This window comes from Rhineura floridana, chromosome 14 (genome assembly GCF_030035675.1).
Source record: "Rhineura floridana isolate rRhiFlo1 chromosome 14, rRhiFlo1.hap2, whole genome shotgun sequence".
NCBI classification, from domain to species: Eukaryota; Metazoa; Chordata; class Lepidosauria; order Squamata; family Rhineuridae; genus Rhineura; species Rhineura floridana.
Genome location: NC_084493.1, coordinates 1932508 through 1950371, shown reverse-complemented (window position 1 = coordinate 1950371; position 17864 = coordinate 1932508). Strand labels below are relative to the sequence as shown.

Sequence of the window (17864 nt, the reverse complement as noted above, 5' to 3'; positions counted from 1 at the left end):
GCAAAAAGGAACACCTGATGGAGAATGCAGAAAAATGGAGGGCATTTTAAAGTTGGTGATGGTAGCAAATAGAAGTACTGTTGGGTTGTGGAGCAACAGTGTGATCATGAAATGAAGCAGAAAGGTCCAAGCAGAGCTCCTGTTGGGGTGATGAACAACAGCGTTGGCAGTCAGAATAATAGAGGGTGTTGGTTAAAGTTGGGGTTGAATGTAGGGCTTGACAGTGCTTTGTACCATGACATAAAGTGAAACATGTCAAGGCTGAAGTGGGATTTGGGGGCTGACAAATGGGAATTGTTGCAGGAGAGTCATGTCTCAACTATGGTCTGATACAATTTTTGCAAGCTCCTTTCCCCCTGCATTTACACCTAGGCATCGAAAGAAGGCAGAGAATCTATCTGGAAGAAGAAAAATGGAAGCGACTGGAGGAGGATGTAGTTCTTTGTGATTGCATTTTTCTCCCTTATATCAGGCCTTGTTTGAGAAGAGGCGTTGGGAGTCCTTGCTTTGTTGGACTGGGTTGTCTTTTGTTGGCACCCTTGCTGGTGGGGTATCCTGTTACGGTTCTGCTTTCCAAGCAGTCTCACATGTCTCTTCTCTTTCACTGCACCTCTTGCACAACTCCCCAGAGGAGAGAAGAGATCTTTTGGTAATCACTGGGGTATTTATAAAAGGAATGCTTGGTACTTGCAAGATCACTTTCTTTGGAGCATTTCCAGGTCTTCAAGCTGCAGGATCAGGAATAATGTTTGTATAGGAATACTGCACATTCCCTCTTCATGTCGGAATGCTGTTTAAACAGGGTCATACCGTTGTGTTAATTGATCTTCCTGCCACACTAATGACACTTAGGCCTCATCTCTCCTTTCTCCCCAGGCTTGAAAGTTTGCTCTTGGTCCTCCCAAGAAGCAGAGAGAAGCCTAATCAAACATGATAGTGATGCCAAGATAGTGGAACTAAGCTGACTTCCTGAGTTTCATCTGTTTAAAATAATGAATTTTAGTGGAGGGCTGACTTTATATATTTTCACTTGTGGTGATTCTGGAAAGATTGGCTGGATGCAGGTCACCCCTCAGTGATCCCTGTACAGGGCCAAATAAAGTTGTGTCAGTGCTTTTAAGTTGGTTGCATAACACCAGCGTTTGTTGTCTTTTTAATTGGCTCTATCAACGTATTCCAGTGGTGTAACTTTTTAAGAGTAATGGTTCAGACATCATGAAGTGATTTTGGTATTTCAGCATTCACCTTTTCAGGCAGTGCCATGGGAGAGGTCCACTGGGCTGTTTGGCTTGTCTCATGATAATTTGCAAAGTCAACCTTCTTAAGTCAAGAAAAAAAATCCTCTTCCTAAATATCAGTTAATGATGGCCTGTACTTTTTATTTAGTCTTTAGGTAGGTCAGAGGAAGAGAGGTCCCTTTGTAGGTCACATCAGAGGAAGAGAGGGTAAGTCACGAAGACATTTCGAGTTTGTTGGCATTCTTCAAGGCCGCATGATAGTTCTATGAATAGGCTCCCAGAACCACAAAGTGCTCATCACTCAAGGACAAACATTTACCTTATACTGCATAGGGAAGAGCAGGTGGAGACCATGCCTCTGAGGCCAACTGATTTGCTTGCACAAATTAGGTGAAAAGTCCATCAGTGCCTCCCAGGCTAGTCTAGCAATTGCTGATATTTCTGCCTATCCCACAGAGTTTTAAGTCTTGAAGGAGGATAGTGTCTAGTGTTAAATCTCTGGAAAATGTTAGCACAAATGAAATACTTGCAGACCTATTGGTATACTTGTCTCCCCCCCCCCCCCGTTTTTTGTTTTGTTTTTTGCAGACGTGGGAGGAACAATGATCAGAGGAATACTGTTTTGCAAGTCTTGTGCAATTTTATAAGGTTCTGCTGTTTTGCCTCTTTACAACCAGTGGTGCAAAATAACAGCTTTTGTAAAAGTGTGATCACACCATAGTTCAGTGAGAAATACAAATGAAAATGGTTGCTCTCTCCCCTTCTGCAGGAACCTCTGACATTACAAAGGGAAGAAAAACATGTACTCCTAACATTATTTGGCAGTCTCCCCCACCAGAGCATAAGTGCCCCAAAATGAAAGTGTACGTATTTTTTCACAACTCTTAATGCATTTCAGGTGGCAAGAGGATAAAGGGGAGAACTTAGGTTCTAAACTAAGCTGAAGCAGGGCAATAAGATGGGAGGTATAGTGTGGCATAGGTCAAAATTTCATGAAAATTGTGCATTTTTTCATAAAAAGCACCAAATGTACATCATTTTTGGACTAATAGATTGTGATCATCGTCCAGCTTGGAGGCTTTTGATATGGCACATGCACAGGCAATTGAAAATTTTGATTAGAGCATTTGTATATTTGCAAACAGGGCAGTCTGGAACCAACCAAATGGTTTTATGACCTATGCTCAGTCTGTTTCACTGTGTCTTATAACATGCTTCAAGCAGTTATCACATGCCCTGATATCTGAAAGTTATCTCTTATGTATTAGTCCACAGCTGGTGTACATTTGATTCTTTTGTGTGGAAAGTGCATGATCTGGGTGTGCTGCTCTAATGCAGGACAGGGCTATCAATGGCTACTAGCCGTGATGGCTGTGCTCTGCCACCCTAGTCAGAGGCAGCATGCTTCTGAAAACCAGTTGCTGGAAGCCTCAGGAGGGGAGAGTGTTCTTGCACTCAGGTCCTGCTTGCGGGCTTCCCCCAGGCACCTGGTTGGCCACTGTGAAAATGGGATGCTGGACTAGATGGGCCACTGGCCTGATCCAGCTGCAGGCTCTTCTTATGTTATCAGCTACTGGAATGTTTTGCTATGTTTGAACTCCAGCGGGGGTGGGGGGACATTGTAAAGCTTCAAAGAATTGCAAAGACTGTGTATATGAAGGCATAGTTGGATCTCTAGAGATGACAACTCAATAATGAAAATCCATTTTACATGTATAGAGGATCAAAATACACAGCAATAACATTGCATAGAATTTAAAAAACTCAAAATTACTGGTTCCTAAAATACCGACTTGTATTTCAATGCAAATTGGCCCTTTGTACAATCATATTCAGGCTTAGTTATATGTTTGTCCTTATTTTCTTTTTGGTATTAAAGGGATTTTAAAACATTGTGTGTTTTTAAATTGAGGCTTCAGTGCAGAATATATTAACGCCCTGATGTGATATAATTGGACTGAAAGACAAAAAATATATCAATTTCCTGATTCCATGTATAGCTTTCATATAATATCTTTAGCAGATTCAGTGCAAATGACATGCTTACCAACTTCTAACAAGCAGCTTGTGGGTGCAATGCACCCCCTCCTCTCTAGCTTCCATTTCAGTGGGGCATGTGGAGATCTTTATTTCTATGCTTTTAGTAAAGATGCCCTTATTTGGTGTAATGTTAGGGCAGCCTTCGCCATGCTGGGTGAGGCTGATGAGAATTTTAGTCCAAAATAGAGGGCACCAGGTTGGAGAAGGCTGTATTAGGGTCTCACACTCGAGGAAAGAATGGTTAAGCCAGCTTAATTTTTACCTGTAAAGTTGGTGAAAATTTGCAAGGGGCCTTTCCAGGATGAGAGTTCTAACCATGACCTCATCTGAGATCTGATGGTGTGTTTGCTGCTTTAAAGGTCTTTGCATTGTTATTGGGTCATTGTTTAAGTATGATCATTGTTGTATGAAATGTAGAATGTCTGGAGAGCGGAAATCATTTCTACACAAGGAAGGAAATCCGTGTAAGATAACACACTGCTTGCTTAAACAAAAATCTGCACATTAACAGCATAATCCTATGAATGCTTACTAAGAAGTAAGTGTCACGGTGTTCATTAGGCCTTTCTCCCTTGTGTGTTGAGAATTGCAGCCTAAGTATCCTGAAATGCCTATACTTGTTTATTAGCAGAGATATGTGTGTCATTCATACAATAGCCAATTTAAGGTGGGTTTTTTCTTCCCTCTTATTCTTATAGTCTCCGTTAATTTTGACAATTATGCAGTTCTCCATATTTTATGGAGCCATTCTTTAATAAAAGGAGTTATTGAACAGTGTCTCTCAGAAGCAATCAAAATTTCAGTTGCAATTAAAATTTTCCATACTAAACTGTGATGATCTTGTCTTTATAGAATTATATGGATTAACCCAAAAGGCTATTTGTTATGTTTTGTATTGTTAGTCAAAATATTTCTATTCCCGGTCCCTGAAGATCTCCATGCCTGAGCAGGCTCATGTGGGAGATAGAGCTGGGCCGTTCACGGTTTGAAAAGCCAAGACCCACTTAGAACTGTCAATGTAGCTGTTCAAGCACTAGCAGAATACCCCCATAAGCCCATACTAGTTAGTCTAGCGTCTGTATTTTTAACCAAGTGAAGTTTTCAAATAGCCTTCAAAGGCAGCCCCAGGTAGAAGGGATTGCAGTAATTAATCTGGATATTCACAGGAGTGTGAATAACTTGCCAGGTTCTGTTCTTCCAAGAAAGATTGCAGCTGCCCTACTAGTTCAAGCTAGTAAAATGTTATGTGAGCTGCAGAAGACACCAGGGCATCCATCGGTAACGGTTGCCTATCCAAAGCGCACCTAAGGTACAAACCTGATGCTTTAGAACAGAGGTGAGCAAGCTTTTTTAGTTGGGGACAGGGGAGGCAAAGGATAATGTTGGACGTGGCCAGAGGCAAAAGTGGATGGAACAATGAATGTGCATTACCTTTGTACAGTGGGCTATATTCCAGCCACACAAATTGGTCACAAATTTCTAGACACAAGCATTATCACAGATGCTAGCCAGCCAAAAGTAGTCAAGGAGAGTACTAGGCAGGGCAGGTGAGGGGTGTGGCCTGGGGACAGTCCCAATGGCCAGATTCTTAAATCTATTTATTACCCACTCTTCAGCAGAATGACCCCTGGGCGGGTTACAAACTAGGAAAGAACAGTGTTCTGACTCATAACAACATGAAAACAATCACTGAAACCATAGGATAGAGAGGGCTGCTGCATTCAGCCCCTACACTAGACCTGAGGTCCCCTATCTGCTTTAGGGAATGTAACCTCATCCAGAGCATGTGAATTAGCTTCCCTGGGAGCATAAATTTTAACATCCTGATCAGTCTTACCTGGCTTGAATTCAGTGTATTGGCCCTCTGCCAGCCTGTTAATTGATTCAAGAACCTGTTGATGACGTCAACCTGAAGAAGATGGAGCAGAGGACTGAGTGTCACTGGCATGGTGACATTTCCCTCCAACTCCCTTTGTAGTTTTGTATAGTCTTTAAATCATCGTCATCATTTTTATTTACGGTCATTGACCAGTCATATTTAAAGCAGCATAGAGGACAAGATGGAATCCCACACAAGAAATGATGTGGGTTACAGAGCTGCAGTGTATCTGCTGTCACCTGAAACTGATTGGTACAGATATGAATGGAATCGGCTGACTAGATCAAAAGGATACTCCAGTTGATGGCATTGAAAACCACTGAGAAGTCCGGTAAGAAACGTCAGGTGCCTTACTCAGAACAGTAGACTTTGCCAAGCCTCTTTTGCCCTGAAACAATGTGACTTGGTGTGGCTTGGATAGCTGCTGCTGTGCATTACATTTCACCTGCCTTAAGAAGAGTGTCCAGGACCACTTGAACCGGCCCAGCTCTGCAAACAACCTTGCAAAGGAGAGGAGGGAGCAGGATGGCTAATCCCACTGAACTTGGGCCAGGGGGCTGTAATTGGGGTGGGGTAACAAGGGAGGACATAATGCAAGGGAGAAGGCAAACCGAATGCGTGCTTACCAAGGGGGTTGTTTTGGAAGGGAGGCCTCGGGTGAAGTGTGGGGAAGATGGATTTGTGTGGACGGAGGAATGGAAGACAAGGGGCTTTGCCAATGGCTGCTTGTGTGTGGAGAGGAGGGGAAAGAAGCAGAGTTTGGAAAAGTTACTTTTTTTGAACTACAACTCCCATCAGCCCCAGCCAGCATGGCCACTGGATTGGGCTGATGGGAGTTGTAGTTCAAAAAAGTAACTTTTCCAAACTCTGGAAAGAAGGGATGAAATCAAAAGGGCTGGTGGCAGGGTGGTATGTGTTTAGGGTGGAGCATCATCCCCTCTAGTGCAGCCTTCCCCGACCTGATACCTTCTGGATGTTGCTGGACTCAAACTCCCCATAGCCCCAAGGATGGCCCACAGCCAGGGATGTGAGGAGTTGGGTCACATACCTTGATAAAAGTGCAGAGTGCCAGTACCACGGGCAGCAAAAAAATAATGCTGGTACTCTGTACTGGTGAGTTCCATCATATGAAAAAAGCACTATTATTATTAGACTTACTAATTGCTTGTTACAAGAAGGTCTCCAAGCAACTTGGAGCACCTTTTAAAAAGTACATATACAGTACCCCATCCAAACAACCCCAATAAGCAGGCAGCTTTGGGAGCACACTAGTTATGAAACCACCTCCTCTTCAGTCTATCAAGAGGCTGGGGGCGGTCTTTAGCAGTCTTTACCTGGTGCCAGGCATGCCAGCAAGGTGCCCAGTGCTCCTTGCTGGAGGGAGGGGGAGCCACAGGCAGGGAGCCACAACTGGAAAGGCCCTCTCCCTTGTCTCCACCCTTTGAGGGGGGAACCCGCCCTCCCAAACATCTGGAGGGCACCTCGTTAGGGAAGGCTGCCTGGAGGAGGTATGAGGAGGGGTTGTGTGTGAGGAAACATGTACGGGGGGGGGATATGTGGCACAGAAAAGCATAGCCCACATGGTGCCCTGCCGATTTTGGACTCAATGCTGCCTGCCCCAGCCAGTGGTCAGGTATGAGGGTAGGAAGTATAGCCATGGGGAGGGGGGCATGATGGGGCAGTGTCTTGTATGAGTGAGGAAATTTGTGGGGGGGCAATTGGAGGGCACCAGGGCGGAAAAACATCTGGGGGGATATGGGGAGCATGATAGGGCAGTTTTGAATGTGTGCGAGGAAATACTTGTTTTTTTGGTGGGGGGATTGCGTTGACGAAAAAGCGGACAGAATTTCTCTCCCGGGGGTGGTGGTGTCTTAATTATCTTTTTAAAAATTAAATTTATGTCCCGCCCTTCCTCCTAGTAGGAGCCCAGGGCATCTTATTCAGGGGCGTCCGTGGCCCTTCAGGTATTTTTTAGTTGGGACTCCAACTCCCATCAGCCCCAGCCAGCCCGGCCAAGAGCCAGGGATGATGGGAGTTAGAGTCCTCCGTCATCAGGGGAGTCCCCTCAACAACAATAACGGTGAAGCGGGAGGGGCGTCGTCTGGCGAGGCGTCGCTAGTCCGCGGAGAGGGGCGAGTGCCCGCTCAGCCTCGGCGCCGGGGGCAGCGCTTGGGCTCCCCGAGGGCGGGCGGCGGCTCCGTCGGTTCCACGTCGGGCCTCGGCGGGTTCCGTCTCTCCGCGTGAGGGGGAGGGGCGGGCGAGCGAGCGACGGTTGCTCTGCCTCGCCGGGCCCCGCCGCCGCCGCCTCCATGCGGAGCGCCCTCCCGGAGTAGCCGCCCGTTGGGAGAATGGGGCGGCGGCCCCGGCTCCTCCTCTGCGCTCTCCTGGGCTTCCTCCTCCCGGGACCCCCAGCCGAGAGTGAGTGAGTTGGGGAGGGGGAGGCAGCCTCTCTCTGCCGCCGCCCTCCTTCCTTCCCTCCTTCATTCAAGTACACACACACACACACACACCGCAGCATCTTTAGGCAAGGGGGGTCCCCCGTCTCCACGCAGCTTGAGGAGGGGGTGTCTCCCCAAATCTGCCCCACCCGCTGCCGCCACGGAAAATGGGAGGTTGGGGGGGGGGTGAACAGCAGAGCTGCCAAGATGGTGATGGAATCCGCAAAGAGGCATGGGGCACCTTACAGATGGTTGTGGTGATGATGATTGTGACACCTTAAGACTCACAAATGCAATTTACCAATTGTTTTTATTAATTGCATTTGGGAGCAGTAATGTGGTAGCAAATTCAGAAGTGCAGGGTCCTTTCAAGACAGCCGCAACTATTCCCCTGCCCTCCCTTTTTTGCTACTGGATTGAGAATGTGTGTGTGTGTACTGCCTTCAAGTCAGTTCCGACTTATGGCGACTCTATGAATAGGGTTTTCATGAGGCTGAGAGGCAGTGACTGGCCCAATGTCACCCAGTGCACTTCATGGCTGTGTGGGGATTCGAAAGCAGTCCAACACCTTAACCACTACACCACACTGAGATCCTTGTTAATGCCTTCTCCCACAACAACAGAGGTCCCTAGGAGCTAATCAGCATGAAAGAAGAGTGTGTCAACTACTGAGAAGAGTCCTCTCAGTGGCTGGCTCTCCTCCTTTTGGCTCCAATCAGCAAGAAAGGACAAGGAAGCATGCTAAAAAAACACTTTTCAGTGGCTAACATACTCCCGTTTCATGCTGATTAACTTGTAGGATGCTGGAGACATAGGGACCCTCCTCCCAAAAAAGTAAGGAGTCTCAGACACTCCCAAGACCTCAGATGACTACACTCCTGTTTGGGAGCTTTAAGGTGCCATAAGACATTTGGTTTTGCTGCAAAAGAGCAGCAGGGCCACTCTGGGAATTGTTTATGACACTTTCTAGTCTGCCTCTCACTCATCCACAATTCTCCTGAAAACTCTTGACCACCCTAAAAGCCTAGAAAAGAGTGGGGTGGGGGCATCTCTGCTCTTAGAAGCCAAGCTGCTTAAAAAATAAAGGGGATGCATACCGCTATTCACTGAGCTACCACTTACGTAAACATTACATTTTATCCAGCCTCCTCCCCACCCTGGATTTGAAGGACAGGCTGTACATTTTTAAAATATCTATCAATATTGTTTATGGAGGGTTTTTCTAGAGGAGTAAGCCTCTTTCCACAACTATAGCTAGTCTCATGGTGTTTATATCAGGGTGATAACTAACCTGGCTTTTATTTCCACCCAGGTATTGCAAAAGAAGAATTTCTCCCAGGAAGGGGTTGCAAGAATGTGGTGATAGTGATCAAGTATAGTCATGGGTACTTCAATACTTACTGTTAAGAGCATTTATACCCCGCCTTCCTGTTGTAGTCTTTAATAAAAAAACACTTGACTTTTTATGTTGAAAGCCATTTTACCAATCGGCAAAAAACATAACTAAAACCAAAGAGTTAAAAGAGACAGGGGCAGCAGATAAACGTTTACAAAAATTCTAAGGAGAATTTTTTTAAAAAGTCAGTAGGTTGTTAATGCAAATTCCTGTTGAAATAAAAAGTGCCTTGTGACGTGGCAGAAGGCCATCAAGGTGGAGGCAAAGTGGGCCTCCCTAACAGTTTGTTTTATAGCTTGGGCATGACCAGCAGAGAAGGCCCTCCCCTATATCTCAATCAAATACAATTCAGATTGAAAGCCACAGCATTGTACTCCATAGCCCAGTGGCAGAGCATCTGCTTTGTATGAAGAAGATCCCAGATTCAGTCTCTGGCATCTCCAGGTAGGGCTGGGAGAGAACCCATCTTGAAAGCTATTGCCAGTCAATGGAGAAGACAATGCTGAGCCAGGTGGACCAATGTCCTTACTCGGTATACGGCATCTTCCCATGTTCTTCCTGTCTTCAGGTGCTGAAGGGGTGAAGAGCCTCTTCCTGCTGAGATTCACGAGCAGGAGAGCTCATCGTGGAGAAGGTGGTCCACATCTTTTAATCAATGGGAAACGAGTAACTGATCCTAACAGCCCCTTGTGGCTCTACACAGCAATGCCAATTTCACAACCATAAGAAGAGCCTGCTGGATCAGGCCAATGGCCCACGTAGTGAAGCATCCTGTTCTGACAGCGGCCAGCCAGATGTCGGTGGGAAGCCTGCAAGGAGGACCTGAGCACAACAGTGCTCTCCCAACTTGTGATTCCCAGCAACTGGCATTAAGAGGCATATCGTCTCCAACATGTGTTTTTGAAATGCGAAGTAGTGGCTGAAATTTCTGATACACAAAATGTGGACAAACTCTATCCATAATGGGCACAGTCCAGCCCTTAAGCCCAATGGTGCTGCTGATGCTGTTCAAATCTTTATTGAAGTTTTTAGTACTTTATGGATTGTGACCAATAAGCTTTCCACCATGTATAAATGTGCCAAACATGCAGAGTGCTGTATCAGCTCTAAGGTTTTCCTACTACTGAAAGATACTTCAGCCAGAACAGTTGCAAATATCCCCAGAGGTGCTATAACTGGAGCTCCCAGTAGAAAAATGCTCTCTGTTATGTGCCCTTGATGTTTGAATCTGGTTGGTTTGGGTGGTGTAGCACAGTGGTCAAGAGTGTGAGACATCCTGAATGGATCTGGGTTGCCTTGGGCAACATACTGTCTCACCTCAGCCTTGGCTGAAATATTGGGGAAAGGAAGCCTCAAGAATCGGCCTGAAGGTCCAAGATGTGGCCATCTTGCTGAAACTGAGCTGGTCTGTATAGGAGACCTCTTGGGAACCCTAGCTAGACTGCCTTGAGTTCCATCATGATCTATATATTTATATCCATCAGGATATAAACCAGCTTTCCCCAACTTGGTGCCCTCCATACTACAACTGCCATCAGTCGCAGCCAGCATGGCCGTGGAGAATGGAGTCCAAAATATATGGAGGGTTCTAGGTTGCAGAACTTCTAGATACGAATGTAATAAATAAGACTTTTGGACTACTTTACAGGCAAGGATTAATGCATTCATTGGCCGTTAATTCGGCCAGATAGGCGGCCTAGAAATAAAATTTTATTATTATTTATTATTATTGATGAATTGTGCTATATGTTTTAAAAACTGTAATTGGGAGGGATTTTCAGTTGAATATGTACTTTGAGCTTTTAATGGGAGACATGGGCAAATTAAGCCATTTAGGTATGTTTGACCCAAACCATTGAGAATTGTGTATGTAAAAGTAATCACATCGGTGTTTAGTCTAACTCCTGCTGGGAGGAAGGGCGAGATATAAATCAAATAATTAATAAATAAGTTAAGAAAATTTTTATCTGTTCTATCACTTGGGGGCAGGGTGCCACAGAAGGTGTTAGTTCACTTTCAAAGCTTTTTAAGTTGCCTCCAGGATCTCTGTCCAGTTGACTCAGCTCCAGGAGTTAAGTGCACCCATGAAATAGGTAATACTCCGTCACCTGAGAGACAAGTGAACAAAGTGTCTTTCTATAAGAAAGCTAGTACCATAAAGCTTATGCGACCTCATTTAATTGGCACAGTTGTGGGGGTGGGGAGGAATCTCTTTCTTCTTTAACCATTTTTTTAAAAAAATGATACTCTGTCTTTAGAGACGTGTAGTCTACATTTTTGTCAGAACTTGTCTCCCATTTCAGCATATAAAATGGTTTTCTGGATAAGAAAGATGGACAGGAAGGTTGAATGTCAAGTTGCAGCCAATCAGCCTGTACATCCAACATTATTTGCTATTCCATAACAGTTTGGGAGAAATTTTAAAAGATGACAGCTAAGTACTGATCAATTTTCTTGACAGCCTAGGTCATATTCCCTTTCTTCTGTTTATATTCATCCCCCAGAGGCGACAAAACACAGAGCAGTCACCAGAGACTTCCTATTTTCTCTGTGTGTGTTTGTCTCTGTGTTAAGTCAACCTTGGTTCAACATCACTTAACAGTTTCTTTTCCTTTCTTCCACTGCCATGATATTCGTTGGGCACACAAATGCTCCGCTTGGAGTTTGTTTTGCTGTTCTTAAGGTGTTCACTTAGAAATACTAAGCAGCCTCTCTCTTTTGTTCATTACAGTATTGAGAGAATTGTCTAAACATAGGCAGTATCATTCTTTTTTGAAAAAAACTGCTTTCATCTGTTTTATTTACTGTATTTTATTGTTGTACACTGCTATGATGTTTAGCAATCTATATGTTATCCAAATAAATAAAAAACCATACAGTATAGAGAATAGTTGCATATACAAAGGTCCTTAAAATTAAGAGCATAATCTCTTTATTTTGGGAAGATTTGAATTTTCAACTTCTGAGAATTCATTCCTAAAAATCTTACCCATATTGCAATATATATATTTTGCAATAGATATTTTCCTCCCAGAGTGGCATAGAAAAGAACCTTGAGGAGGAAATGGCAACACTTATACTGATACACGCTCTGTTCACTTTATGTGTCTATGCTGGAAGCTTACAGAGCTTCTTCAGACTTAAGTAAAAATGGGTCCTATCTAAGCATACTCAGAGTAGACCTAGATTTCAGTGGGACTACTCAGAGTATGATTTGGTTGGGTATATCTCTCCTCTTTTTCCTTTCATAGGGGCAGAGGGAAGCAAGAGGGACAAGTTTGATTCTTCTTTATTGAGAGTATGTAGAGCAATACCTACACTATTTTGCTTTCAGTAATCATTCTGAATTTGTCACGGGCCTAAAACTTTTGAGCATATTTCATTACCTTTCAAAATTCTAAATACCATTTAAGATTTTTGTATATGCTGAATATGTTGATCATGTTTGTATGTGTACTTGGGAAAGTCTCAAAATGAAACTGGACATCAAACCATAATAACATGGAATCAATAAAGTGTCATTAAAATTGTTTTCTAAAGGTATTTAAAGTTTCTTTGTCGCTAACCTTGGATGCTCTAACTCAATTCTTTTGAAATTTTGCATAAAATTCCAGACAATTTCCTTCTTTGATTCCCTCTTGGCATCCCTCCGGAATATTTTTCCTGTTTAAAACTCTTTGTGGTATAAGATCCTTTTACATATATGTAACATATTCATCTTCCTCCTCAAGGTAGGCTTTGCCAAGGCGTCTTTGTGTATGATTTTGTCACTGTAGGTTGCTATTTTAAGTATAATTTTCTACTGGCCTTGTGAATCTTCAAAGTGTGTTGAGATTACAGCTCAGTATCTTCAGCCAGTGTGGTGTAGTGGTTAAGATGTTGGACTATGACCTGGGAGACCAGGGTTTGAATCCCCACATAGACATGAAGCTCACTGGGTGACCTTGGGCCAGTCACTGCCCCTCAGCCTCATGAAAACCCTATTCATAGGGTTGCCATAAGTCGGAATCAACTTGAAGGCAGTACATTTACATTTTCTCTTCAGCCCATGTTTTGAAAGTTTGACTGAGGTAATACTGTGAAAAGAAATCTGCAGACTTTAAATCAATGCATTTTTAAAAGCTAAACATGCATGTATTTGTTGGGTTAATATTATCCCAAAGGCTTTGCAACAGATACATTTTTTTTTAAATGACATAAGTTTGTTAAATACGACGTGCAGAAACCTGATTTCTGAGTGAGCATCGCCACTGTAAAATTAATTAAAAGTAATGTTTTGATTATTTTTTAAAAAATCTGTTTTGTTTTGTTTTTAGGTGTGCATCATACTTATGAAAATTTTAAACTTATGCAGGTAATATTAATTTCAGTATTTGGAAAATGGCTCATATTTCTGATATTCTCAAGTTAAACAAGGCACTTTCTGAGGAAAGTAGATATGAATGGTTTAATGCTGTTTTCTCTGACAGTAAACATGGTGTATGTGTTTTGAACCACTAACCTTCATGTGACTGGGAATGGCAAAAGACCAGACTAGACATGACAATAAATGCATTAGAAAGCAAGTTGGAGATTTTTTAAAACATAAAAGCAGATGCAGGGGGGAGTGTTTTTTGGGGACCACAGTGCATGGAGAGGAGAAGTTTAATCCTTCCCCAGCTGTGATCCCAACAAAAATCAGCGTCCTATGCTGCTATTAGCCCTGGAAAAATCTATTGACACCAGTAAAACTCCCCCCCCCGGACTAATAGAGCAGGAGAGGGTCAATCATCAAAATTGCAGCTGGAAAGGGAAGGGTTAAGCCCTGATAATAGTCAGGCCCCACCTGCTGCAAAATTTAAAAAACAAACTGACCTGATTTGCTTTCTACTTATCATTGGTCCTGAACCAAGAAGTAAAATCTGAATTTACTACAAGGCACCCGAGACATTCTTACTGCATCCAGTGTAGACCACTTTACAATTCTCATCTTGTTATTCCTCGCGCAATCTGTAGCAAAGGGAGTGGAGTGAAGGCAAGGTGTCCCTGAGGCTAGGTAATTCACGTTGTCTTAGGGCTGTAGAGGGCGTTACCAGGTTCCCAACTGTGCTGGGATTCTGTGCAGGGTTCTATGTCTCTTCCTCTGAGAAAGTCTCCCTAGGGTTCTGTCTGGCAGGATCCTGACACTTGGACGTAGTTTACATTTTCTTCCAGTGTTAAATATGTAGATCAAGATTATCTGGACACTTCTTACTTAATTTAGACATAGGGCAAATGATGAAAAACTTGCTGTTGCAGTGAAGTAATATTCATGTGGCAATGACTGGAGTAACTTTTTCTTTTACAGATAGCCGTGCATCCAACTATGACTGTGCAGATTTCATCAGAGGGACCAGGCAATCTTAAAGCCCAGGGTAAGTACTCTTCTTTTATTTTCCCATACTCTACTTGCTACAAAATCACTTTGAGAAATCTGTTTCAGAGAAGCCAATCCCTGTAGGAGTAGGCCTTTGTCTCTGTTTCTGTTTTCTAAAACAAGAAGCATCAATTCTAGGCAGGACTCGCTATCTGTGTTGAACTAGTCTATTCAGTGTGTGTGTGGTAGCTGTTAGGCTCTTGCCCTGGCTTGCTTGTTCTGGCGTAAAAGGTTCACAAATCAAGCCTGTTAAACATCTGGACCTGGCCATTGTTTCATACATAAAGTTATTCTGTAATTAAGTCATGGGAAGTAAATCGGCCAGGTGATCAGCTGACCTGTAGAAGAATTACATAGACAGATTTGGGGTGTGATCAAGAAGAAAGGCTGGAAAAGGGATCTAAACAGGAGAAAAAATGCTGTGAAATATTCCTGGGCTACTGGGAAGAGTTCCAGCCCAAGCAAGGTAAGAGATGCCAGTGAGGTAACTGGCCTCCCGTCCGGAGGTAGTTTGATGCAGAGCTGCCAAGTAAGTAAGTAAGGAAGACCTATAGGAAGAAAAATTTGCAGCAATCTCCACATGTGCACATCTGCAGTCTCAATATGTTGTATTGCACTGCCTCGGTTTGGTTGTGCATTTCTCCTTGTGAATTTAAAAATAAACATTAAAAATTTGCAAAGGTTCCCACAAGTCAGAGAACAACTCTCCCCCACACACACCCACAATAGCCCATTTTAAAAAACACTGGATTTGTAATTCCATAGCAATGAAAAGAGCAGGAAGCTGCATCTTAAGATGGGACAAGACCTATGAACCAACACTGTGCAACAACACTTGTGCTATTATTTGTTGCAGTGTAGAGAGAGTCTTAGAAATTGTTTTACTTACAGAATAGGAGAAAGTGAGCAAAGGATTGGTACATTCATGGTTTACACAGCCTCACTTTCTGCTTTACAGAAGCTCCCAGTTCAATTGAAGTGGAAGCAACAAATGAAGAAGAGAAGACTTTGAATAATCTTGTGGGCCTTTTGCAAGATATGGTGAAAAATATTCCAACAGAGCAGGCACAAACCCCACAACCAACAGAACAAGCACGTATCATGGTATCCAACATAGAGCCGTCTCCATCTGAGACAGTTGACACTGTTTGGGTAAACATGAAGCCAAAGATGGATGGAATCGAGCCATCACAAACAGTTGCCATGACCAGGACTGTTACCCCTACCACTACGACAGCGTTTTGGAAACTCCGAAGTGACTCAAGTGCATCCGTTGTTTTACATACTGATAAAGCTATTTCAGAAAAAAATACTCCAGAAAATCTCGAAATTGAGACAAGTGCTTCTATTGTCTTGTTTTCTGATAAAACGACTCCAGAAAAATCACTGGTCAGTGTGTCACTTTTGATGGAAACGGATACTACCAAGCAAAAAGCTAAGACTTTTGATCAGCTAACAAATGGAGCCTTGGCAAGTCTGGTGGAGTCTCTAAAGAATGTAAAAAAATTACATGTGACACTACATAATGGCAGCAACACACCACAACAGGAAAGAAATGATGAAAAAGCTGTGGAGCCACACCAGCAGAAGCCTGTAAGTGCAGACATCTTGGATTTGATTGATACACTAATCAAAACCGTAAAGAATGCACCTTCCTCAGTTAAAGAAGATCCAGCTCTCCATATCTATATTGAAAAAGCAGAGAGCTACCTAAAAAATGCTCTGGAACTAGCAGGAGAGGCAGAGCGGAGGCTGGAGCAGGATAAGAAGCTGGAAGAAGAAAAGAAGGTGAACGTAGTGATTCCTCCCTTGGAGCACGAGAAGGTGAATGTGATGGTTCCTCCCTTGGAGCATGAGGTGACAGTGGAGATTCCTTCCTTGGAGCAGGAGAGGCTGGAGGAGGAGAAGAAGGTGGAAGTGGTGCTTCCTCCCTTGAAGCACGAGACTGTGAAAGTGGCAATTCCTCCCTTGGAGGAGAGAGAGGAGGAGAAGAAGGTGGAAGTGGTGCTTCCTCCCTTGAAGCACGAGACTGTGAAAGTGGCAATTCCTCCCTTGGAGGAGAGAGAGGAGGAGGAGAAGAAGATGGAAGTGGTGCTTCCTCCCTTGAAGAACGAGATTGTCAAAGTGGAAATTCCTCACTTGAAGGAGGAGAAGAAGGTGGAAGTGGTGCTTCCTTCCTTGAAGAACGAGATTGTGAAAGTGGCAATTCCTCCCTTGGAGGAGAGAGAGGAGGAGGAGGAGAAGAAGGTGGAAGTGGTGCTTCCTCCCTTGCCATCAGGAACTGTGCCTGTATCAGCGGTGACAATCCAGTTGCCTCCATCTCCACCCGAACCTCTAGCAAAAAAGGCAGAAAATGCACAAGTGGAAATGGGGAAGTTAAAAGCATTTATTAACTTGCTATATGGTTTTAGTCCCCATCTAACTGCATATGCAGAGAATTCACCCAATAAAAAAGCTGCTGAGGATATTATTGACAGAGCAATGGCAGTCCTCGATGCCATAAAGAGCATTTTCTGTGGAAATCCTGAAGGACGAAGCAAACTAATGTTGCAGCAGTTGTTGAAGGAAGACATGGAGCTTGTAAGACAAGCCATGAAGGAAAGAAGAGTCTCTTAAGAAGACACATTTGTTTCTTGGTTCTGTAGATACTTTTCATCCAAGTTACGTATGACTAGAGATCCAATTTGTTGTCTGTAACAGCCATTTAAATATTTATACACACACACACATATCAATTTGTAGTCCTTTACAAATGTGGAATTAAATGCTTATTTTTAAATAATTTTGTTTTCATTTTTCACCCTCAGTTTGAACTGATCTTCCGAATGCTTGTTGTGCAGTAGAGATGGGCTATAAGTCGATCCAGTTTGACATTTAAAGCTGAATCTATCAAATTCACACTTTCCAAAACAATATGAGAATTGAAATACAGTAATGCTTCAAAATTTGCTCTTATATGAATTTTGTGATACAGTTCTCCAACCAGTGTTTACAAAAATGCATGTATTAGGGGGAAACGTGCTTAAAATGAATATATTAGTGCAAATAACATACAAAAATGCATTATATTAGGAGAAATTGCTTGCAATAATGTGTACATTAGTCAAAACTGCATCCAAAAATGTGTTTGTCACAAGAAATTCACAATAAAATGCAGAAGAATTTTCATTTTAAAAAAAATTGCAAATTGCTGCATAAATATGGAGAACTGAATTTAAGGCTGGAAAAAAATAGAGAACAAAAGAACGAAATTGATAGTTCTTTCCACTCATACAATGGAGCTATGAGTTTACACTTTAGGTCACCAATTCTTTCATGTGAAAGATTATTCAAGGAAAGACCTGAGTTAAGGCATACCGTTATTGCAGCATGAACACCAAAAGGGGCACTTCTTGCTTTCAAGGGTTGCCTCTGGGAGTTCTATCACAGGATCAGACCAAAGATTCATGATGTCCAGCATTCCATTTTTAGCAGTGGC

The 17864-nt window shown here is 43.2% G+C and overlaps 1 protein-coding gene across 1 annotated transcript; it reads left to right on the top strand.

Annotated features, from left to right (window-relative positions):
• The first annotated feature begins 7246 nt into the window (after positions 1-7246).
• LOC133369941 (FK506-binding protein 5-like) lies at positions 7247-17147 on the top strand. The gene is made up of 4 exons (XM_061595737.1): positions 7247-7575; positions 13308-13345; positions 14318-14384; positions 15345-17147. The coding sequence occupies exons 1-4, from the start codon at positions 7506-7508 to the stop codon at positions 17000-17002; spliced, it is 1833 nt and encodes a 610-aa protein (XP_061451721.1). The 5' UTR covers positions 7247-7505; the 3' UTR covers positions 17003-17147.
• Positions 17148-17864: the final 717 nt, after the last annotated feature.

Excerpts from the sequence above, each read along its gene's own strand:
- LOC133369941 (XM_061595737.1), top strand. The coding sequence starts at position 7,506 with ATGGGGCGGCGGCCCCGGCTCCTCCTCTGCGCTCTCCTGGGCTTCCTC. Across the intron at positions 7,576-13,307 it reads CCCGGGACCCCCAGCCGAGA|GTGTGCATCATACTTATGAA; the intron begins GTGAGTGAGTTG and ends TTTTGTTTTTAG. Across the intron at positions 13,346-14,317 it reads AAAATTTTAAACTTATGCAG|ATAGCCGTGCATCCAACTAT; the intron begins GTAATATTAATT and ends TTTCTTTTACAG.